Source organism: Cricetulus griseus (assembly GCF_003668045.3).
Source record: "Cricetulus griseus strain 17A/GY chromosome 1 unlocalized genomic scaffold, alternate assembly CriGri-PICRH-1.0 chr1_1, whole genome shotgun sequence".
Lineage (NCBI taxonomy): Eukaryota > Metazoa > Chordata > Mammalia > Rodentia > Cricetidae > Cricetulus > Cricetulus griseus.
This window is the reverse complement of record NW_023276807.1, coordinates 56,673,249-56,698,481: the sequence shown is the minus strand read 5'-3', so window position 1 is coordinate 56,698,481 and position 25,233 is coordinate 56,673,249. Positions and strand designations below refer to the sequence as shown.

The following is a 25,233-nucleotide window of genomic DNA, read 5'->3' as shown; positions in this document are numbered from 1 at the left end:
CTTCCATGAACATTGTCAGGAAAGCCAATAAGACAAGCAAATGGCACATGGCCAAGGGACCCTTCCTAAAGTCATTTTCTACCTCACAGAAAGGCTGAAGTATCTGCATTGCTTAGTCCTCTCGCCAACAACAGAACCCTGTTAGCTTGAGAGGCGGGACTCTGACCATTTTTCCCTACTTAAAAGAAAAGTGACTTTTTTTAAAAAAAAAAAATGTGCCATTGGTGTTTTGCCTGCATGTACGTTTGTGAGGGTGTTGGATCCCCTGGAACTGGAGTTACAGAAAGTTGTGAGTTACCATTCAGGTGCTGGGAATTGAACCTGGGTCCCTCTAAAAAAGCAGCCAGTGCTCTTAACTGATGAGCCAGTCTGAAAAGTGCCTCTTTAATTCCTTCATGTCTTCAGGAGATGGCCCTATGGATCTAAAAAGCAGTGTGGATATGTGCCTGTGGGTGTGGTGGCATGTCTTCGTATGTGTGCATATGTACATATGTGGGGTGTATTCACCTATGTGGGATCATATGAAGGGCAGAGGCTTAAGGTAGGCAGAGGCTTATTAAGACAGGGTCCCTCACTGAATCCAGAGTTCCCTGTTTCAGCTAGAACGGCTGGCCAGTGAGCCGCTGGGCTTTGCCAGTCTCTGCCCGCCTTCATCCCTCTGAGCCCACTCACCACCCCCACCCAGGCACCTGCCACTACTGTTGGCTCTTTTGCATGGGTGCCGAGAATGCAAATACAGATTCTCATGTTTGCAGTGCAAGCCCTTTACCCTCTAAGCTGTATCTCCCCACCCACAAATCATATTTTTAAAGCTAAAAGGCAGAAGGACCTGAAAGAGACAATTTGTTCCAAGTCTAAGAAGCATGCTCAGAGGTTTTCGTAAACAGTTGTGCTCCAGGCAAGAGGCATCAACACAGCAGTAATCCCAACACTTGGGAAGTGGGGGCAGGAAAATCAGAAGAAGGCTAGTCTCAGCTATACAGTGAGTTCAAGAGCAGCCTAGGCTATACAACAGCCTATCTGGAAAACAGACCAATGCCCCCTAAACAAAAACCCTACCAAAACAATCCTTGAGTCTGAGAAGTTCACAAGACAAAAATATTTAGAATCTGCCACACCTGAGCTGCTTGAAGGCCAAGAAAGGAGGTGAAACAGTATCCATAGTATAGTCCCTTTCTGATCTCACCCTAAGCCTGGCTTCATGGAGGATACACACTTGATGATCTCCGTATCAAAGGGCGAAAACCCCAGTGTTAAAATACATTAGTTCCGATGGTGCCTCCTGAATTGATGGCTCAGAGTCAAATCTTACATTTACAACTTAGTTAAAGGCACAGTGGCATTTAAAATTAAAATGCTAGGAATGTATAGAAAAGATTCATTGTAATAATTAACCTGGTTTCAACTAGGAGAATAAACTCTTGATAGACAATGCACACACCCAGTGATGAGAGCCTGTGTGCTGGTTACTATGAAGACCATGCCTTTGACCTTGAGAGTTGGTGGAAACAAGCTCACAAAATATCTCCATTTCCTTCCTGCGGTTCACATCTTTCCAGCCTTTTTGCCAAGCTGAGTCGGCACTCGGAGGATATTGGGGGTCTCCTCCATGACTCTGACTAGCAGGTTGTCTATGTAGTCTTCCAGCTCCCGCACCTGAAACTCCTTCTTGCTGATGGTTTCCTTCTGTTTGAGGACCAACTGGATCAGCTCATCATGGGTCAGCTGTGCATAGGCAAAGGCAGGATCCGAGGGCTGGTATTTCTGTGGGGAGGGGAGGAAGAGGGAAACAGTTACAAGTCAGCAGAGAAAGCAGACTTCTGAAAGGAATGCAAAGAAATTTCAGCAGCCATTGGAGTCTCTCTAACACTCATTTTGTTATTCTTCAGAGTCTCTCTATGTAGCCCTGGCTGACCTGAAACTCACTGTGTACACAGAACAGGCTGGCCATGAACTCATGGAGATCCGCCTGTCTCTGCCTTCCAGGTATTGGGATTAAAGGTTCATGCAATCACAGCTGGCTTGGAAATCCACTTTCAACATGGGCTGAAAACAGGTTGCTGACTAAAAAAAGTACCACAGACTTTGTAGACTGCGTAAAGGTTGCTTACATGCATTTTTACTTACTTTTTATTTTCTTTTTGCTTTATGATCCTTTGAAAAATGTAAAAACCAGGGGCCTGGGTGTAGCTCAGCAGTCGAACACTTGCTAGCATGTGTAAAGGCCCTGGGTTTGATCACCAGCATTTAAAAACCAGGAACTATCCTTGGTTTTTAATTCCTAGACCTCTGGTCTTGACCTGGGCACATGTTTTCAAGAAATTTAATAAGGGGGCTGGAGAGATGGCTCAGTGGTTAAGAGCACTGGCTGCTCTTTCAGAAAACCCAGGGTTCAATTCCTAGCATCCATATGGTAGCTCCTAACCATCTGAAACTCCAGTTCCCAAAAACCTAGCACTGTCTTTTTAGCTTCCTCTGGCACTGCACGCACATGCACACACACACACACACACACACACACACACACACACACACACACACACACACACAGATATACATGCAAGCAAAACAACCACAAACATTTAAAAAAAGGAAAAAAGAAGGAATATAATGAGAGCTTGGTGGGGAGGAGGGAAAGGAGGAAGAAAGCAACGTCAGATGGCAGTAGTAGTCACATAATCAGCAAGCCTCAGGCATAGTGTGCACACACTGGAGCCCAGCCACTTGGGGGGCTGAGGTAGATGAACCACTTGATCTCTCAAGTTCCTGGAGTTATACAACATGCAGAGCTGGAACAAGCCCCAAGTCAGAGTGGAAAGAAGATGTGGGGAGCACCCTCCTGCCTACACTGTAGGGTACCAGCTAATGAAGTCAGTCTGCTACCTTGAGGCACCCCAATTTGAGACTCTACCAAAACTTACTCCACACTCTCAAAACATGTATAGCTAAAGCCAAGTGCCACCAGGCCATGGACCTCACAGGTCACCTGAGTACACACACTCTGGGTACATAGTGGCCTGACCCAAGGACTGACTGTTTCTGTTTCTGAAGGGAGCACGTATCCGGAACAGTTGCTTTTAATGAGCATATATCATCTGGGCCAAGGAGACTCTAACTGCAAGCCTGAGAGTTCTGGGCCAAAAGGAAGCGAGAGACAAAAGACTCAGTAAGAAGTAACAAGTCACATCAAGGCCTTAGGAGGGAGTAAAAGGAAGGGCCTGGCAATCTGCACCTCAGATATACAAATTCAAGGAAACAAGACTCCAGAACAACTCAAGGTGATTTCTGCCCCCAGAACTCCAGGGCAGTAACAGGTTTTGTCACTTTTATCTTCTACCAGGAAGACCAATAAGTCAAGAACCTACCATCTCCAAGCAGAGCCAGGAGCCTGAACTAACAGTAATAGTCCAACAATAGCACAGAAGCCCCTCCCTGCCCCATCCAGAGAGCAAAGTGCCCAAGGAGAAGAATCCAGAGGAATTCTCCTTTCATTGGCTGGCTTAGAAACAAGAAAAACAAGCACTGTTTTCACATACACAGTAAGCATGAATCCAAATTAGGGGGCACATGAATAATGCAGATGCCAGGCTATTTCTCCCTTCCTCACCCCTGCTTTCGTCCTTTGAATTTGTTGAGGACATCTATATGGGGGGGGGGGGTTTGACCTTTTTTGGTCACGATACATAAGTGCTCTACCCCTGCACTCTGTGTGTGGCTTCCAAAACTAGATTCGAATTGGGCAAGATGGCACACACCTGTAATCCCAGCACTTAGAAAAGAGGTTAGCCTGAATCACGAAGCCAGCTTGGCTACAGTGAGACACTATCTCCCAAACAAAGCAAAACAAAAAACAAAAGAAGCTAAAAATCAGATTCAATGAAAAAGTTTTATGTCTAAGAAGTGTTCTGGACTTGGATACACAACAATGTGGATGCATTTAACACTACTAAATTATGTTTAAAATGAGGCTGGGCTATGGAGGCACACATCTTTAATCTGCACTCAGGACACAAAAGTAGACACAGGTCTCAGGAAGTTTGAGGCCAGCCTGGTATACATCAAGAGTTCTAGGCCAGTCAGGGCTACAGAGTAAGACCCTGTCTCAAAAAAAAGTATGATGGAAGCCTTCATATCATGAGTTTTGTCATAATAAAAAAGATATCCAGCCGAGCAGTGATGGTGCACGCCTTTAATCCCAGCCCTTTGGAGGCAGAAGCAAGTGGATCTCTGTGAGTTCAAGGCCAGCCAGGTCTACAGAACAGCTAGGGCTGCTTGTTTCACAGAGGACACCCAAAAAAGGTGTCTATTGATGTTTCACATAAAGAAACATACCCTTGAGGTTTTTAGATTACACCTCTACAATATAAATGTTTTGTCAAGAAGTACTAATTAGTGGTTGAGTGTACAGCTTGGTTGACGATGTATATGTTTAGCAAGAGTGAGGCCCGGTGTTATTAAATCCATAACTCAGTCCCTCTCCATCTCTTCTCTTCGACACGGGGTCTCATGCAGCCCATGCTGGCCTGCAGTTCCTGGTCCTCTGCCCCCACCACTCAATTCTGGGGAATATGAGTGTGCGCCACCACACCCGGCTTTCCCTTTTCTTTCCTCTTTGCTGTCTTCCTCTTCTTTCTGAGACAAGGTCTCATGTAGCTCAGACTGACCTCAAACAAGGAAGGTCTTGAACTGCTGATCTTGTGGTGGGATTACAAGCACGTGGTACTACAACACCCAGTTTATGTGGTATTGAGGATCAACCCCAGGGCTTCATGCAAGATAGATTTAATAGAAAAATTTAATTCCAGTACATTTTAACCATTGCTGTACTACTAGATATTTATGTTATTTTCAGCTTTACAATCATATACAACATTTCTTTAAAAAGATTTGCTTGAATTTTAAATATGTATCTGGGCATTATCTGTGTACACAAGTGTATGTGCCCAGAGGCCAGTCTGGAAGAGATAGAGGATGGAAAAGGAGCCTTGTGAAAATGTCTTCTGGACAGGAGGGCCTTGCACTCATGAATACACAGCAGCAGCAGTTTATAGGAAGACAGGACAAAAGGTAGGAGAAGTATTAGTCAGGAAGAAAAAGGGCACCCGCAGAAGCCAGGTTGGGGCTGGAGTACCAGGAGGTGAACATAATCACAATACATTATATTGTCCTGTGATACTGTCAAACACACAAAAATGACTTTTTGATGGAGGCCCTAAAACAGCAGCCAAGGGGGGGAAAAAACAAACAGAAAACATTGTTGCAATGACCCTACTAGCTTTTTCATTTACTTTAGCTGTGTGATTTTCCCTTCACAACCTCTCTTATTTTGAAGTTATTTTTACAAATGCTGCTGTATGCTTAGTACAAATCTGCTATTCTCCAGTAAGCCAACAGCAGTCTCTCAAGTGTTTTCTATATTTACCTAGAATATTTACCTGGGAGGGTTCAAGACCAAGAGATTTATGGCAGGTCAAGGGCAGCAGTGGGCACACGAGTCATGAAGCAAACTGAGAAAGGGTGCCTCTCTTTGGTCTTACTCAGTCCCAGGAGATAAACCCTTGATTAAATGAACGTTGAAGGGGAAATAAATCAAGGGCCTTGCTTACTTTCTGAAAAAGAGGCATTTGCTTCTCTATGGGCTCAATGCCTAATACATCAGTAAAGTCAATCAGCCAACCAATCACAAATAAATAGATAGACAGATACAGATAGACAGACAGACAGGCAGACAAGGGGCTGGAGCATCAGCTCAGGCTCAGCAGTTTAAGAGAATCTGCTCTTACAGGGTTTGGCTTCCAACACCCACAGGGTGGCTCACAACCATCTTTAACTCTAGTTCCAGGAGACCTAGTGCCCTTGACTGTCCTCCATGGGTACCAGGCCCACCTTTATGTGCCTATACATACATGCAGGCAAAACACTCATATACATGAAATAAAAACAAATACAATCAGAGAGTCAGAAAGCATCCTGCACTAACAGGAAGTGGGAAGGGGAAACTGCTAGATGGCTACACGTCATTATGTCATCTTTATGTTGTCCTGTAGCTCAACTTCCTAGTAAATATCAGGAAAATAAACAAACAAACAAACAAAAACCCTTTCTGGCAGAAAAACTAACAAATGAACAAACAAACCTCCTGGGAGATATTGTTGCTGTTTCTACTGACAACTATCACACCAGCAAACCAAGTAGGTAAATGGAGTTACACCAGGTACAAAGTGTCGGGGCTAAACCATTGTAGGTACATGGTTTGGTCACTGGTGATTGTTAGTATTCGTGCATCTGTATGGTATGCCCTTGGGGTTCTGACAGGGTACACTATGTGCATATTCACTGTGTTCCTTTTTAAAAGGGCCCCCGTCCACCTCCCATCGCCCTCCCTCCTTCTCCTTCTCTCTCTCTGCTTTCGTCCCCTTTTCTCTCCTGCTGCTCATATCCTCAGAGATGGTCTTCCCCCTCCCCTTCTTCCCTTTCCCATTCTCCACCCCCCAAAACAACAACAACAACAACAATCCCTCCATGTGAGCTGCTGCAGGGCGACTTTCTCTGGAGCCATTTTTGTCGTTGTTGTTGTTTTGTTGGTTTTTTAAAATTTCAACAGTGGCATCTCTGAAAGCAATGTTGCCTTGTTGGCCCACTTTACAAGGAAAGAGGTCAAGGACGGAGCTAGGCGATGCTAAGTTGTTTTCAGCAATAATTATCACTGCTGAACCACTTTTACTCAAGACTCCGATCCAAAATCCAATGAATGCTTAACCCAGCTCCTGGTGACAGAGGTACAAGGACAGCAACAATCATCAAGCATATAAAAACGTTTGCAAGGGCTGGAGAGATGGTTCAGTGAAGAGCATGAACTGCTCTTCCGCAGGATTTGAGTTTGGTTCCCAGCAACCACTTGAGGTGGCTCACAAACACCTATAACTCTAGCCATGGTTATGGCTTCTGAGGGTACCTATACCCACATAGACTCGAATATCTTAACAATAATAAAAATACAATCTTTAAAAAAAAATGCCTTTGAGTGCTGGGATTGTGTGGCCTAGCATGTCCAAAGATGGTATCACACATACCTACAAGAAAATCTTTCAGAAGGGAGAGGATATAAGTAGAACATCTGATTTTGATTTTTTTTTTTTTAAGACAGGCTTTCTCTGTATAGTCCTGGCTGTTCTCAAATTCAGAGATCCTCATACCCCTTTCTCCATGCCTGGCAAAACCCTTTTATTAAAAAAACAATAGCAGGGCATGGTGGCATGCCTTTAATCCTAGTACCAGGAGGCAGGGGTAAGGAGATCTTTGAGTTTGAGGCCAGTCTGGTCTACCAGGGCTACATGCTGAGACTCTATCTCAAAAAACAAAACAAAATAACCCTTAAGAAACTGTATATATATATAATTTGTTTTATAAAGGTGTTTGTTGGTACATGCCTTTAATGCCAGCACTTAGGCAGATCTCTGTGAATTCAAGGCCACCGTGCTCTTTCAGGATATCCAGGGCTACACACCCTGCATCAAAAACCAAAAAGTGCAGTTCTCAGCAGTAGTCTGAAACTCCCTCTCCAAATATTTGGGAGAGAACACATCTCTGGCCATTACAAGGCGAGTTAAAGGCCTGGGCTTTGCAACAAGGCAATATTCTAAATCTTATTTTAAGACCATAAAGGGATTGGGACTCAGATCATTAATAGAATGTATGCTTAGTAAGTAAACAGTCTTTGATTTTACCCCCAGCACCCACCCCCCTCCAAAAAAAAAAAAAAGTGAGTATTTGAAGCCAAGAAGTCATCCCAAAATGAAAAGGATGCATAGACAGGGGCTGGAGAGATGGCTCAGAGGTTAAGAGCACTGGCTGCTCTTCCAGAGGTCCTGAGTTCAATTCCCAGAAACAACATGATGGCTCACAACCATCTATACTGAGATCTGTGCCCTCTTCGGGTGGGCAGGCATACTTGCAGACAGAACACTGCATACATAATAAATAAATAAATCAAAAACAAAAAAACAGATGCACAGACAATATATAAGGGGCAGGACTGGTGCCTGGATTGTGGCACAAACAACTGAACAAGGTTGTCCCTTTGTTGGGACAACCCATGAAATACATGCCAGAGGATGAGAAAGCAGTTAATTCAACAGTAAGCTTCTGGAATTTGAAGAATTCCTTTGTTCTTAGGAGTTATACACTCAAGAATTTAGGAGGGACTGGGGAGCTAGGTCAGTCAGTAAAATGCTTGCCCTGAGGACTTGAGCTTGGATTCCTGGTTCACATAAAAAGCCAGGGGTGCTTGCATGTGCCTGTGATCCCAGGGCTGGAGGGTTAGACAGAGGAGGGTCCCTGGGGTTTGATGGCCGCTGGCTTCAGTTGGATCGGTGAGCTCTAGGTTTAGTAAAATGCCATATCCAAAAATACAAGGTTTTAAAAACAAAAAGTAGCCTACACACACACACACACACACACACACACACACACACACACACACACACACAAAATGACAGACTGAGAAAGAACTCAAAAAATATATCGTGGGGTAACTCTAATCAAGACTTATGTAATAGAAACTTCAAGACACCGAAGAAAAAAATCAAAGAAGGCATCAGAGGATGGAAAGATCTCCCATGCTCATGGATTAGTAGGGATTGGTAGGATTAACAGTAAAAAGGTTCATCCTACCAAAAATAATCTATAGATTCAGTGCAATTCCCATCAAAATCCCAACACAATCCTTCACAAAAATTGAAAGAAAGGGTAATATCAGTTTCATATGGTAACACACACAAAAAAATTCCAGGATATCTAAAACAATCCTGAATAATAAAAGAACTGCTGGAGGTTTCACCAATCTTCACCTGAAATTATACTATAGAGCTACAATAATAGAAACAGCATGGTATTGGCATAAAAACAGAAATGTTCATCAATGGAATCAAATTCAAGACCCAAATCTAATATCCACACACCTAAACTGATTTTTGACAAAGAAGCCAGAAATGCACACCAGAAAACAAACAAACAAACAAACAGCAAAACCCAGCATCATCAACAAATGGTGCTGGTCAAACTGGATGTCTGCATGTAGAAGTCTATAGATTCATACTTATCATCACTTTGCACAAAACTCAGCTACAAATGAATCAAGAACCTCAACATAAAGCCAGACACCCTGAATCTGAATAAAAGAGAAAGTGGCAACTAGTCTTGAACTCACTGGCACAGGAAAAGATGTTCTGAACACAACACAGATAGCATAGGGACTAAGAACTACAATAAATAAATGGGACCTCAAGCCGGGCAGTGGTGGCACACGCCTTTAATCCCAGCACTCAAAAGGCAGAGGCAGGCAGATCTCTGTGAGTTCAAGACCAGCCTGGTCTACAAGAGCTAGTTCCAGGACAGCTTCCAAAGCTACAGAGAAACCCTGTCTCGAAACCTGCCCCCCTTGCAAAAAATAAGTAAATGGGACTTCATGAAACTGAAAAACTTCTGTATGACAAAGGAAATCACCATTCCGACAAAGTGAGAGGTCACATAATGGGAAAAGATCTTTAACAGTTACATATCCAACAGAGGGTTAATAACTAAAACACTAAAGAACAATACAAACAAACGACAACAAAAAACTAGACAACAAGAAAACAACTAAATTTAAAAATGGGTTCAGAACTAAACATTTCACAAAAGATGAAATACAAATGGCTGAGAAACACTTAAATGGTCAGCATCATTAGTTATCAGGAAAATGCAAATAAAATGACTTTGAGACTTCATCTTAGACCAGTCAGAATGGCCTCGATCGATAAAACAAATGACAGCTCATGCTTTTGAGCTTGCGGAGTAAGGGGAACACTCCTTCACTGCTGGTGGAAGTGCAAACTTGTACAGTCACTATGGAAATCAGTATAGCGGTTCCTCAGGAAGCTGGGAATAGATCTCAAGATCCAGCTATTTCACTCTTGGGCATATCCACGAAGGACTCATCACCCTATCACAGAGACACTTGCTCATTCCTTACTGTTCTATTCACAGCAGCCAGAAATTGGAAACAGCCTAGATGCCCATCATTGGATGAAAAGAACATATGGCACATTTATACAATGGAATATTATTCAGCTGTTTAAAAAACTGAAGTCATGAAATTCATAAGCAAATGATGGACTAGGAAAAAATTATCCTGAGTGAGGCAACCCAGACTTAAAAAGACAAATTTGATATATATATATATATATATATATATATATATATATATATATATATATATATATATAGGAAGCTGGGGGGGGGGGAGGATCTCCCAAGGAAGGTGCAATAGAATGTCTAGTTATGGAGAGATGGGGGATGGGGTGATTGGAACAGGAAGGTTAAATGGATAGGGGAAGGAAAGAGGAGAGAATACAGGAGAGACAACTACCACTAAAGGCCACTTGAGTCATGTGGAAACCTACTACAGCATAAGTTTCTTAAAATATATACATACATGAAGGAGATATAAATGGAGTCACCAAATAACAAGGGAGACAAAGCCTCAGCTAGACATCTCTCGTCACCAAGTGAGATCTCTCATGCCAGAAATGAGTTATATCTAATTAAGTTATTGGGCAAAGGGTACCCATGAACACCCCCAAACCCAGGCTATTGCAGAGGTTATTGGTTACTCCCCACAAACTGATGTGAAGCGCCATTGCTGAAGACAACACCTACATAACTCACTGAACACAGAGAAGTTGCACTGGTGCCTAACTAGAGCCTTCCCCCCTACAGACTAGAGTTCATGGTACTGGAAGTACTTACATGCTACCAGAGGAGAAAGGAAAATAACAACCCAGCCACAAACCCTCCAATCTACAACGATAGTCTGCCTGCCTAGCTATCCTGGTGTAATACAGGCATAAAAACCAGGAGTGGTGGCACACATCTTTAATCCCAGCACTTGGGAGTTTGAGGCTAGCCTGCTCTACATAGTGAATTCCAGGCCAATCAGAGCTAATGTAAAGAGACCCATCTTAAAAAAAAAAAAAAATGGCACAGAAGTTGTGGGAATAACCAACCCCTTATCTGATTGGATTAAAAAAACATTTCAGGAGATGGAACAAGGGCCAAGAACCTTAGTCTAGATAGGCCACGGACCTAGGAGAAAACCAAATACTGCTAAAGGAGCATAGCAACACAATGACTCCTAACCACATTCTACTATACCCATTGATAACTTTGTCACTCCACAATCATCAGAGAAGCTTCCTCCTGCAGGATATGGGAACTAATAAAGAGACCTGCAACTGGACAATACACAAAAGACTGAGAGATCTTAGAACACTCAGTCCAAAGTGGAATGTTTCTATCAAATCTCTCCCCTCAGGGCTCAGGGAACTCTGGAAGAGGAGGCAGAAAGAGGGAATGGAGACCACCACGGAAACAAGTCCTTCTAGATGCAATAGGACTGATGCACATAGTAAACTCAAGAGACTGTGGCAGTATACACAGGGCCTGCATAGGTTCAAGCCAGATGGCTCCCAGTGCCGAGATAGGAAAGTGGACACAAATCCCCATTCCTAATCAATAGCTATTTCCAATTGATAACCACTTGCAAAGGAAAAATTAGTTTCTGCAAGGGAGTCTCACTGGGTATACAAACCACACTTAAGGGCAAGCCCCATGCCCAGCAGTAGATGGCCAACACAAAAAGAACTCAATGGTATTTTTGTAGATTTTTTTTTTTTTTTTAGTCTCATATTGCTTTGTTTGGGGATTTTCTTTTTAACCTTACTCAACTTTTGCTTGCATACTGTTTCCAATTTTGTGTTTTTATAGGTTCAATTTTGTGTATCTTGTGTTTCTCTCTGTGTGTATGCTTTTTCTTCTTATTCTGGGTTTAGTTTTGTTTTTACTGGCCTGTATGTTTTCTATATATAGAGAGAAAGAAAACATCGATTTGAATAGGTGGGGAGGATGTGGGAGGAGAGGAGGGAGGGAAAACCATGATATATTATATTAAATATATCAGAATATATTATATGAAGAAATGATTTAAAAGAAAAAAGGTGAAAAGCTATAGAGGAAGACGGCAGACTTCAGCGAACTTAAACTTCTGGCCTCTACACACACATGCACGCACTCACACAAACACCTGGAGACGCACATATAATTCACACCCAAGAAAACTAGAAGTAAAAAAAGGACATGACGAATACAACTTACTTTTCCATGGTTCAGATTAAAAAACAAAGCAAAAACGATACACGCAGTGGTACACAGAGAAAGAGCAGGAGGGAGAGGACGGAACGGGAGGAGACAAAGCAAACCGGGTCAAATGTGAATCCAGATGATGGTCTATAGGAGTTCTTTGTACCGTTTCTGCAACTTTTTAAATATTGGAAACTATGTTGAAATACAGTGATAAAACCCGGTACATCTGTATCAAGAATTTTATACTCTTGCCTAAAGATAGAAAAGAAGCCGGTCAGGGGTGGGGTGCACGCCTTTAATGCCAGCACTCAGGAAGCAGGAGCAGGTGGATCTCTGTGACTTCCAGAACAGCTTGGTCTACAGAGTGAGTTCCGGGATAGCTAAGGCTACACAGAGAAACCCTGTCTCGAAGAAACAAAAACCAAAAACATGGTGGTGGCACCTGTCCATAACCCCAGCACTCGGGAGGCTGAGTCATGAGGACTGCCATAAGTTAAGGGCAGCCTGGGCTACACAGTGAGTTCTAGGCTAGCCTGAGCTACAGAAACCTTGTCTTTAAGAAAAACAAAATAAAACAAAAAAATAAGCAAAAATAGTACCACCATACTCAACAGTGCCAGTGACAATGATGCTGTTAGAGACAAGAAAGAATTCAGTGAGAAATAAATAACTATAAGGAAATGTAATTATCCATTTAAAGAAAAGTCTGGGGGCCCTCAGAGTTTATACAGACACATCAGAGGTCTGCATATGTAATTCCCAGAACTGCCTGCCCAAGGTCTTTAACTTTTGCTGTTGCTTATTCTGAGACAGCATCTTGCTATGTTGCCCAGGCTGGTCTCCAAACTAAATGAGCTCAAGTCCTCTTCCCATCAGCCCCCTGTGTAGTTGCAATGACTGAGGCCAGCTGTCATGGTGACTCTATACATGCAAGCTCTGCCAAATCCTCAGATCACGCACCTTTATAATGGCTTCGTTGATCAGGTTCTCACTGATGATAGCAGCAGTTCCCAAGCCAGGGTTTGCAATCTTCATGGCTGTTGTGCTCATCGGCTTCACAGGATGAAGCCTAGAAAGACAAGAAATGGATCCTTACACTTTCAGTAACCACAAAGCTGAGAACTACCCATCTCAAAGATGGCTGCAGGCAAGATGAGCAATGGGAGGGGGATCATCTCTGGCCCAACATCCATCTTATGCCTTAGCTCCTGTGGAATTCAAAGCAAAATGGATCAGAGAGCCACACACAGCCAGCAAAACTCATCCCTGGCTTGGGGGTGGGAAGGGTTCCAACCGATGCTAAGTCTCTCAGTCTGCTTATGGAACACAAGAACAGACAGTGTCTCAGGATGGACATAGCTCTGTGACATAGTACTTGCCCAGGATGCAAAAGGCCTCCGTTTCCATCCCCAGCACTGCAAAAAAATGGTTTCCAATTAATTAAAATAAATAAAGAATGTTAACAATAAAGAAGAAAGAAAGAAAGAAAGTTTCTCATCTGTGTGGGTTAGTACAGACTAGGATTCCACTAAGGGGCTCTGCACAACCTTCTGGCTTCTACAGTAAGGGAGAGTGCACATCATGGGAGCTGCTCTTTGAGCAGTTCTCAGAGGAAGTTTTCAGTATTGCTTTGCTCTATCACTTGGTCTCAGCTGGCTTCTGAGACCCTGGAGAAACAAGCGCCCCATACTTGCACAGCTACAGAGCTTTGTCACACTGCAGAAGCATCCTAAGCTATCTTTGAAGACTACTATGTCCTTACTACGGACACGGCTGGATCTTGAGTTCCTGACTAGCCTTGCCAGCGAAGTAGGTCAATTCTGACACAGGGACATCCATTCAGTTTGAAGGCTTGGTCTCTGCAGGTGAAAGCAAAGAGAGGGCATCTTTCCCATGAACAAAGACAAGTTCCCCCATCATCTCTCACCTGTGCTTGGCTGCCTCAGCTCCAGCATTTGGCTGAGCTGAGACCGGATGTATCTCTGAGGGTGTGACCCAGGCTTGTAGAAGTGGCTTCTTCTTGCCAAAATTTTCAACTTTGGCAACGGAGCCTTCTGTTGCTTTTTTTGGAGGTTCTGCTACACTGGTGTGGTGACTGTCGGAATATGGAGAGCTAGGCAAAGAGTGTGCAGCAGGAAAGGTTGCAGAGGGTGAGGGGCTGGGCATGGGGGAACCCTGGGATATGTGGAGAGGCGAACCTGGCCTCTCACTTCCCTTCGGTTCCTCTTCCTCGACAGTACCAGGGCCTGGTGACTGTTTATTCACACTTGAGCTCTTGCCAAGGTGTGACTTAGGAATTCCTGATGCTGCTGTCTGCTCGGAAGGAGCCACTCTGGGAGCTTCTGACCTGAAGTCATGAAGATTCTCCAGGAGCACTGACCCATGTGCCCTGCCACTCAGCCCCTCTGCCTTCTCCAAACTGGAAGGTGACACATTCCCGGGGGAAACTCCTGCTTCTAACTTTGCTGCCTTCCCTCCATCTCCAGCTTCATCTACTCTTTCATCATCTGACGCCACTTCGGGAATGGAAGGAAGAGAAAAGCTCAGATCAGACATGACAGGAGATTTCACATCGGAGGCAGAAGGAAGGTCACTTAGGGGGTCAGACAGCAGGCCTTCATGATCGCTGGCCTTGCTCTGATATTGAGTCATGAGGCCATCATTCTCCTCAACCCTCCAGAATTGGGCACTACCTCTTCCTGGGCTGGCTTCACTTGTGGGGTCTTCTGAGAAACTGTCACTTTCAGAAGGAATGGACTGAGCTGCTGTGGTCACAGGGTCCTCTCCTGTGCCTTCTGTGTGGGGACACTCTGGAGACTCTTCATCGGGCATGCTTCCAGTAACAGGCCCTTCCTGTGTCAGCTGCTGTGGATGGATTTCGTCCTCTTCCTCAAGCCTAGTGAGTTTTTCTGTTTCTTCTTCCACAAAGAGCTGTTCAGAAAAGGACACATGCTTCTTGACTCTCTTTTGACCTCCCCTGGCATTTGGATGCATCTCTTCGTGTTTCTGGGCTATGCTGTCAAATGGGGAGGCTGCCTCTTCCTCTCGAACAGGGGGCGTTGCTTCTCTGACTGTAGAAGTCACTCCACCATTGTGGTCATTCTCCACAAAAGACCTAGACTGATGCTCGGAGTCTGTGTTTCCTCCTGTGGGGGACTTTTCAGCATGGTTTGCAATTCTGCCACTGCTGAGGGAAAGCACAGGGGGTACTTCCTGGGCCTCTTCAGGTGAGGGGACATGGTGTTGCTGTGGGAAGGGAACTGTCACAAGTTCTTCAGGCTTCCCCATGGGGTTCTTTCCTGACTCATCACTGTGGGCTTCCTTCCCTGCCCCTGTCTCGCTCCCTGAAGACTCTTCGGTCCCTTTCAGCACTGGGATGGGAAGTTGTTTGTAAGGTGAACCCAACACAGAAGAACCAGTATTCAGAGCAGGTGTTAAGCTCTCCCTTTGAGAGACCGCTTTGAGGAGCAGAGGCGGTTCTTTAGGATCAGCCTCCCCCTTGCCTGTGGGGGGCCAGTGTTCAATTGGAGTGGATGTGGAGATAGGAGCTGCCAGGGGAGAGGAGAAAGAGGAGGAGGCAGAAGGACTTTCAGAGGATTGTGTCTCTGAGTCACCCCTCATGTCAGAAAAGATAGGTGCTTGAGGAGAGCTAAGAGGAAGAGTAGGAAAGACAGCAGAGTCAGAGGAAGGAAGCCTGGCTTTGGGCTGGGCCTTTGGAGGTACTTCCAGTCTGCAAAAAGGACAAAATAAAGTCTGCAGGTCAGTTGCAGATGAATTACAAAAAACATAAAAATTGTCATTAAGGAGAGACAGGTTTTTTACATTTGGGGACAGGATCTACAAAGTCAAGGGAACAGCAATTCTTGACATACAAATGGATCACTTTGTTTCTCTTCAGCGATGGGGACTCAAAGCCAGGGCCTCATACATGCTAAGAAAACACTGCACAGCTGATGTGTGCTCTCCCCACAGATGGACACACTGTTAGGCACCAAGCATACCTGTCATACATTTGTTGCAATGTAAATGGAAAGATTCAGTGGGAGCAAGAGACAGCCTACAGTTCCTTTTAGTGATATACTCAGTTCCGAGTACTGACTGACAGGGCCAAAAGCTTCTAAAAAGTTCAGAATGGAAAATTTTAAAAAAGGCTTAACACAAGGCAACAAGTATGGATTTTGAAGACAGAGAGAGAGAGAGAGAGAGAGAGAGAGAGAGAGAGAGAGAGAGAAAACCTGTGTGTACAATCTCCAAAAGTTTGTCTCTCCACCCCCATACCAGAGAAATGTCAACATGGAAGTCACTCAGAAAACAGATTGTTCAGGTTGAGGCAGGCTCTCATGATCAGGCACAGAGGAAACAGAATGGTCACAGGTACACTAAAGGATGGACCAGGGGTGTCGAACACTAGCAAACTGATGCCAAGTGCCAGGAGAGGCAGCCATCTCCAATGGCAGTGCACTGAAAACTTAAACATGGGTTCAACCTGTGTACTCAATGCAACCAGGTCATATGCTCAGAATCGACCACAGAGTGTCTCTTTTCACTGGAGTCTGGTTAGCTCACTGAGAAAAACAACCCCCACCCATGCATGGCTGAGCTTTAGGCTGGGAAACACTTTTGTCCTCTGCATTGGGCAGGCCAGGCCAGGCCAGCAGAGGTGACTGGTTCAAATGACTTAAGACTAGCAGACCTTTGCACACACATCCTGAAACTGACCAGATTTGCTCTAGTGGAAACTGCTAAATACCAGGTAGTGGCAGAGAAAGGTCCCACATGTAAAAAACTAGGACTTACCTAGGTTTTACAGCTTTGGTCTGGGGAGCCCTTGGAGCGGGAACTGGTGGCTTCGGTTCAGACTTAGACTCCAGGCTGGCTTCTGGGTTTGAGATCTGCACATCTTCAAAGGGATTCAGGGAGTTGCCCCACTGGGAGGCAACAGGTACAACATCTCTCTCAGACTTTCGTCCAAGGTCTTCCTCCCTCAGCTGGGCTTCCGTGCTCGTGCCTTGCCTTTCCTTCTCTTTCTCTGAGACAATGGGAAGAGGTTCGCCTTCACTGCCTTTTGCCACATCTTTCTTTCCTGTCACCAGAGAAAGCAAAGAGGATTTCTTGTTCTCCTGCTTCTTGCTCTCTTTTGTTTCTTTTGTAGCCTCCGTATTTGCTGGAGACATACTCTCTCTACTGTCCCCACTGGTCAGAGGTCGGTAGGATGGCAAAGACATAGACTTCACAGAATCCTTGCTGGAAGAGTCGGACAGTCGCCTGTCAGAGGTCACGCCACCTCCTTCCCCTGGTTCCTTAGGAGATCTGGCAGCCAGGTTCTCGGTGGAAGAGAACAAATGCTTCTTCCTGAAGCCCTGTGGGGATGGGGAATTCGAAGGGCTGCTGTCCTTGATCTCACTCTTGGCCTCTGGCTGCTCCATGTAAACGTGGTTCCCATTGATACACAAGTTAGATCTGGAAAGGGAGTCATTCTTGGACCGGAGGCCTCCGAGGAAGGAGAGCCCCTCTTTCTTGGTCTGGTTCAGTTGTGTATGGTCTGCACTGGGTGTTCTCTTGTGGGACATGACTGGGAAGAAAATAACACAAAGGGTAAGTTCTGGAGAGATGGTTCACAGAGTGAAGGTATTTACTGCAAAGCTGGTGACCTGAATTAAATCCCCAGGACCCACATAGTCAAAAGAGAACCACCCCCACGAGCTAGCCTCTGACCTTCAGACACACTAAATAAAAAATGAAGCTGAGGATACAGCTCCAAGTTACAGCGTTTGTCTTTCATGCTCCAGGCACTGAGGTTCAATCTCTAGAGGAATAAAACAAACAAACAAAAAGGGAAATTATATGAGTGAGGGATCTGAGGCAAAGTTCAGTGACAGAGTTCTTGATTAACATGTATGATGCCATCATTTTCATCCTAGCGTGCAGACCGGAAGAGAGGAGCATGGGAGTGGTAAAACAAGTAGTTGCAATGGGCAGGGGCATCTGTCAATCCATCAGCATCCGCACACATCTTCAATCGAGGTAACTGATTGGAAGGTACTAGTGTTACCTAAGCATCCTCCTATGCACAAGATGGTTCCCCACAAGAAGAAATTATCAACCCAAACAATCAGTGATGCCAAAGTTAAGAAATTCCATGTTAAGCCAGTGGAAAAGGCTACGTTCTCAATAGAGTAACAAAATCTGGCCATAAAAAGGGATTCAGTAATTGAAGCTGAAGTTCAAAAAACACAGTTTGAGTCAAGGAGACTGGACTACTTAGCTTCCACCAGGGATGTACCACATGGGAGTTAGGCACGTGATAGAAGCTCAGCTGACATCTGAAGATTTAATGAAGAGTCAGACATACACACAGCCTGTCACAACACAGTCCTATAGTTTTATTCTATTATATACAACAGGTGCTAGGGATGTGTGTCAGGGTTAGAGCATTTGCCCAGCATACTAGGGCCCTGAGCCAGATTCCAGGACTGTGAAAAAACAAACAGCAGCAAAATCCCCTCAAATCTACTTATTTTGTGAGCTCCAAAGCCTTGGAGAAGACTATTGTATTCTCCTAAGGAACAAAGCCTTAATGAATATCATCACCATCATCACTGTGGTAACTAAAACCCAAAGACCTGCCTCTTCCTTCTCAGAACAAAGGCTGGGGAAGCAGATGAGTGAGCAAAGACAGAAACTCACCATCCGAGGCAGAGGAGGACTCATCCTCATTGTCATCATCATCCCACCGGGACTTCAAGTCACCGGGATGAAGCAGCACTTTGTCTAGCTTGGAAGTAGGCAGGACAGACATGGACTGGGAGAGCGGCGTCTTCTGCAAATTTGACTTGGAAAACAAAGTCTTGATCTTTGATTTCTTTTTCTTGTCTTTTGAGAAAGACTCCTCATCGCTGTCCACTGAGGGTGTTGTGCTGGGGATTATGGCTGAAGCGGTGTCCGAAGCGCTATCCTTATTCTTCCCTTTGATCTTGTCTTTCAGTTTTCCAAATGGATTTCGAGACTTATCTTTCATGGAGAGGTCAAACATGCTGGCAGTCATGTTGTTTCTCATAAACTGGATATCGACCTCAATCTCTCCTCGCTCTTTGTCCTTCTTTCCTGGTTTGGACTTCAGGGTGTACCATCTAGGGGAAGAAAAGATGAGAGGTTACCTTTGGATGGAAGCAGCTCCAACGGGGCTCCTGATGCCATCTGTGAATTCCTCTCTGCTGCTCTCAGCTCTCATACCAATGCTCTTCTACACTGCCTCAATGAAGAGTAAGCAGGTGGGGGACAATACAGAACTTTGCTTTTATTTATCCATTCATTTTTGTAGTGCAAGTGACCGAACAAAACAGGCAAGTGTTCTGCCCTCAAGTTATATCCCTAGCCCTGTACTTTTCTTTCTTTCTTTCTTTCTTTCTTTCTTTTTTTTTTTTTTTTTTTTTTGGTCTACATGCTAGACAAGGGTAGTCCAATGCATCTATCTTACTTGGGCTTTTGAGTGTTATTACACAGTACTCTAGCAACAGAGCTCTACCCTCAACCCTTATAACCATCTAGAATAATAATCCAATAATGAGTTATTTCTAAAAATAAAGAACTTGGCACAGTGATGTAGGCCTAAAGTCGCAGATATTGGGGAAGTGGGAGCATATATGACTTTAAGGCCAGTTTAGAAAATACAAGACCCTACCTTAGTTGGGTGTGGTGGCACATGCCTTTAATCCCAGAAGCTGGGAGGCAAAAGAAGGCAGATCTCTGTGAGTTTGAGGCTAGCCATGTTTACATATCTAATTCCAGGACAACCAGGGCTACATAATGAGACCTTATCTCAGAAAATGAAAAAGACAGGAACTAACAGAGACCCAGAACTGGACAATATGCAGAGAGCGAGAGACCTTGGAACATTACGTCTTAAGTGGGATATTGCCATCAAACCCCACTCCCCAGGGCTCAGGGAATTCTGTGAAAGAGGAAGTGGAAAGACTGCAGGAGCCAGAGGGAATAGAGGACACCGAGGACAGAAGACCTTCTGGACACAACAGGACTGCTGCACATATGACCCACAGGGACTGTAGCAGCATGCACAGGGCACACACACAGTTTCAAGCCGGACAGCTTCCAGGGATGAAAGGGAGAAATGGACATAAGCCCCCACCCCAACCCAAAAGCTATCTCCAACCAACAACCACTGGCAAATGAAAATTAATTTTCTGCAATGGAGTTTCCATGGGTATATAAACCACACTTAAGGGCAGGCTCCATGCCCAGCAGTAGATGGCCAAATCAAATGAATTTAATATTTGTAGACTTTTTTTTTTGTCTCATATTGCTTTGTTTGGACATTTTAAACCTTTTTGATCTTTTACTTATATATTATGATCTCGGATTTTGTGTGTTTATGGGTTTTGCTTTCTGTGTTTCTTTTTCTTTTCTTTTTAAAAGTTCTGATATGTTAAGCCTGGCAGTGGTGGTACACTGCTTTAATCCCAGCATTTGGGAGGCAGAGGCAGGTGGATCTCTGAGTTCAAAGCCAGCCTTATCTACAAAGAAAGACTCTGTTTTGAAAAAAAAAAAAAGAGAGAAAGAAAAGACACAAAACAAAAAATTCTGGTATGTTTGTTTTATTTGCCTGTTTGTTTTCTAAAGAGAGAAAGAAGGCAAGGAGTTGGGTGGGTGGGAAGATCTGGGAGAAGTTGGGGGAAGGGAAACCTTGATCAGAATACATTGTATGAAAAAATTATTTGCAATAAGAAAAAGGCAGAATAACACTCAAATCTCTCCTTGAAAAAAGCAAGACCCTGCCTCAAAACAAAGAATTCTATCAAATTAGTTCCAATGTCATATATTCCTTCAGTAAGGACAGTTAAGTTATTGTACAAATTCATATATAAATATCAGACAGCTCAGCAGTTAAAAGCACTGGCTGCTCTTCCAGAGTACCCTGGTTCAATTCCCAGCACCCATATGGTGGCTCCCAACCATCTATCTAACTCCAGTTCCAGGAGATCCAACACCTTCTTCTGCCGCCACAGGAATTGCATGCATATGGTACACAGACATATACATTCAGGCAAAACACCAATAAACATATTTTTTTAAAAAATTAAGCTTATAGAAAGGAATAAAGCAGGGAGAAAGTGAACATACAAAATTCAGTTTCAAAAAGAAAAAGAGGACTACAAAAAAGCTACAAATGACAAATATTATATTATGACTAATATATACAATATAATATATACCACTCCCATGAGGTATGCAGAGCTGTGAAATTCATTGAGACAGAGAGCAGAATGAAAGGTGGCTGAGGGGACTGGGGGACAGGGAAGGAATGTCTGAGGAGTACTAAACTCCAGTTCAACCTGAAAAAAAGGGAAAGATTCTGGAGACAGATGGTGGTGTCGGTTACACAATGCGAACGGATACACAACTGTACACTTGAGGTGGTTAAAATGGTAAAGTTTAGGCTGGGAATGTAGGTCAATGGTGGCATTAACCTGGCATTTGACACTTGCCTTGCATTATGAGATGCCTTGGGTTCAATGCCCTGGTTCATTAAGAAATAAAATGCTAAATTCTGCATTTTACCACAATTTGAAATAATGAAAACCTGACCAGGAAGCATTTATATCTAACTTAGCTATCAGCACAGAATATTTCAAACATCTTTCAAGTGTTTTACATGGCCCTTTGCAAGCTACTTCAAGATGTGGCAAATGACAGGGTACCAGACCCACTCAGACTGCAAACTTCAGAAAGGGGGAGCATTGGCATTCATTTTCCATCTGGAAACCTGATCTCTGGTCAACTGGGAGCCCAATTCATTGCAGGTGCATTATGGGACAACCAATTCCAAATACCTAGCCTCCAGAGAGCCACCCACAGGCCATCTCACAAATGAAGAACTTTCTTTTCTTTTCTTTTCTTTTTTTTTTTTTTTTCAGTGACCTACTTAAAAGCCCAGAGCCTGGACTTTAAGGAAATGATGGTTTTATCCAAATGAATACAACTTCCTCTCTCACCTCTAACTGCAGCTCAGCAAAGGTCAATCTCCTCCCTCAGCAAAGGCACCCCCCCACACACACACACACTCTTTTTGGCTCACTCTGTATACACAGGAAAGTTGAACCCTACCCCTCAAACTGCACTTGCAGCATGCCCTGCGTCATGTGCACTTGAGCCTCACTTGAGCTGCACAGGAGGGCATGGAGTGGCACTTTACAGGTGAGGGAAATGACGCTTAGAAAGATTCCAATGCCGTTCTAGACCATAGCAAGGATTCCCCGTTTTTCGAGTTCCTCTCCCTGAGGCTCACTTTAAACTTATTCTTGTAATTCCCTTTCAAATTCTTTCCGAGGAGGGTTTAAGACATTTTATATTCTCTCTCTCTGTGTGTGTGTGTGTGTGTGTGTGTGTGTGTGTGTGGTGCTAGGGACCAAATGCAAGACCTCATTGTGATAGGCAACTGCTCTACTGCAGCGCTAAGCCCAGTCCATATACTTCCAACTTAAATATCCTAAAATAAAAGGAGAGGGGGAAAACTCCAACATGATTTGCCATCTGTCAGAACCTGTAAGATGACCACCGAAGATCCAACACACAGAACTGCAGGAAGGACTTGAACTGCATCAAGAAACACAGCCAAGAACCAGGAAAATGATGCCAGATGCCAGCCAGGACTGGCAAAGAGAAATCTTTCATGGTTTTAGAGGCACAAATGTGAAGCAGTGGGGTGGGGGTGGGGGATGGGGGGGTAGGGGGGGTGGAGAGGTGGGGGTGGGGCAGCCATAGCTGGAAGATAGGGTCTAACTTGCTTCTCCCAACAAGCCTCCTATCTTTCCAGCACATTGTTCTAGGGCAGGGCCTGGCCTGGAATACTTTGCATATTTGTCAAGAGGTTGAGAGGATTATTTGTGTTTTTCTTCCCTGATAGTCACATGGTAAGCGTGGTTGCCTTGGTGATGAAAGGTGTCTGGCTTTTGTAATATTACTTGTAGGTACCTGAAAAGGAGAAGTGGCTGAAAGTTGATCATAAATGCAGCAGGGGCTGTAGGCATCAGGGCCACTCCGGGAGAAAGGGTTGGGGCTATATAGTGCTTCTCCACCAGCCTTCTGAGGCAGGCAAACACATTCAAGACCCTCAGAGCATGCCACCTGACCATTCCTGGCAGCGGGCTTGCCTTCCGAAAGGTTACCTGGGCCAAAGTGCTTATTTTAAGCAAATTTGCAGCCAATCCCAGAATGCTCCCTACCTATTATTACCTGCTGCCCAAGCACTGGAGTGGGACTGGCTTTGGAAACTTTCTGCCCTGTGTGTGATCGGAAACCTCACCAACTGTTCTTGCTGCTTTATTTTCATAAGCAAACCTGAAGTCAAGAAGTCGGCAGCTGAGGGAGTTCCAGGGCTCCTTTGGGAGCACAAAAAAGCAGAGTCAGAATCACAGGCAGAACAAGCATACCAACAAATGCCATCTAGAATGTTCCAACTACAGCAGGGAAAGAAACGGAATGCTTCTGCCAATACAATCTGGAGAGATGCTTGACATCAGCAAGCAGAAGCCACAGTGAAACTGCCCAGCAGCAGACAAGACATTCTTTTTTCCCCCTTGTCTAGTTCTTTTTATTGTTTTTTAAAAAATTCTTTATATACATTACATCCTGACCACAGTTTTGCTTTTTCCATTCCTCCCAGTCCCCCTCCCCATAACCTTTCAGCTCCTCTAGATCCACTCCTCCTCTTCCCTTTAAAGACAGGGGTAGGGGGAGAAGGAGGGAGAGAGACTACAGGCATCACAGGGACACTAACTAAACACGGCATAATAAATTACAATAAGCTAGGCACAAACCCTCATATCAAAGTTGGACAAGGCAACCCAATAGAGAAAACGGGTCCTAAGGGGCAGGCAAAAGAGTGAGCAACACGGCCCCCACCCACCAACACACTGTTAGGAGTCTCACAAGACCACCAAGCTACGCAACCAGAAACCATAACCCACATGTAGAGGACTTAGGTCAGAGGCATGCAGGCTCCCTGATTGTTCAATCTCTGTGAGCCCCTACGGGCCCTGCTTAGTTGACTCTGCGGGCTGCATTCTTGAGGTCAGACAAGAAATTCTAAAGAGATACTGTGTCCCAAATACTAAAATTTCCTAGGGAGTATCACACTGAGGAAAGGAAAAAGATGAAGCCTGGCGCTGGCTAGAGGAGGAAACTGTCTCCCAGGAAGAGATTTCACACAGTTCTGGCAACTTATCATATGACTATTTAACAGGGTACACTGGAGCCAGGTAATGCTGTTGGATGGCGTGTGTGTGTGTGTGTGTGTGTGTGTGTGTGTGTGTGTGTGTGTGTGTGTGTGTGTGGTCGTACCATGATATGACTACCTAGTTATGCTTACCGTTTGCCCTGTATTTAAACCCACCTCCAGTGGGACTCAGGGCTGCTAGACCTCTTCCCACTGTGGCAGGCCGGTTGAATAACCGCCCTTTTCCCAGTATTACTTGTCTCTTTAGTGGCACACTGGGGCCAGTGGGCAAGCCTTTGATCTACCAGAGCCCAGGCTTTGAGCCTGAAAACTCCATTAACAAAGCTCACAAATGACTCACCCTCTGGAATCCCAAATCGGATTATGGCTGTGGGTTTCAACATTACTATCAACACCATTTTTCAGTGGTTTTGTCTGGTGTGTGTGTGTGTGTGTGTGTGTGTGTGTGTGTGTGTGTTTTCTTTAATTCACTTAATTTCTGCCCGCCCTACGGGAGGAGGGAGGAGCAGTTAATAAATAATCTCTGATCCAGCATGGCCACACAGCATACAGTTGCAGTGTAGGTGTTCAGCATTACCTTTCACATAGAGCCAGGAAGTTTCCGTTATCTTTTGATCAGGGTTGGGCTCATTTTATTTTTTTCTGTCCAAAGGGCAGAGTGCAGCAGGAGAGCCATAATCCCATGCAACGAGTTTTATTTTTAAGCCCAGGATATGACAAGTTCTTTCATCTATCAAAAACTGAAACCCTAAGGTCTTGTGTATATGAGGCAAGGGCTCCACCACTGGGCTATGTGCCTA

At 44.4% G+C, this 25,233-nt stretch overlaps 1 protein-coding gene across 3 annotated transcripts in view; it reads right to left on the bottom strand.

The window, feature by feature from the left end:
• Nucleotides 1-1,544: 1,544 nt before the first annotated feature.
• Nucleotides 1,545-25,233, bottom strand: part of Rab11fip1 (RAB11 family interacting protein 1) — a 35,368-nt gene continuing 11,679 nt past the window's right edge. The window contains exons 2-8 of one of the 3 annotated variants that reach the window (XM_035453505.1): nt 18,868-19,310; nt 16,978-17,752; nt 15,442-15,910; nt 14,509-15,282; nt 14,108-14,454; nt 13,141-13,249; nt 1,545-1,764 (exon numbers count right to left, since the gene is read on the bottom strand). In XM_035453505.1, the coding sequence (XP_035309396.1) occupies nt 1,546-1,764; nt 13,141-13,249; nt 14,108-14,454; nt 14,509-15,282; nt 15,442-15,910; nt 16,978-17,752; nt 18,868-19,310 (3,136 nt within the window). In that variant the 3' untranslated portion in view covers nt 1,545. Of the gene's footprint in view, nt 1,765-13,140; nt 13,250-14,107; nt 15,911-16,977; nt 17,753-18,867; nt 19,311-25,233 lie in introns of all 3 variants that reach the window. The other 2 variants (XM_027395387.2, XM_027395388.2) reach the window with 2 other exon arrangements.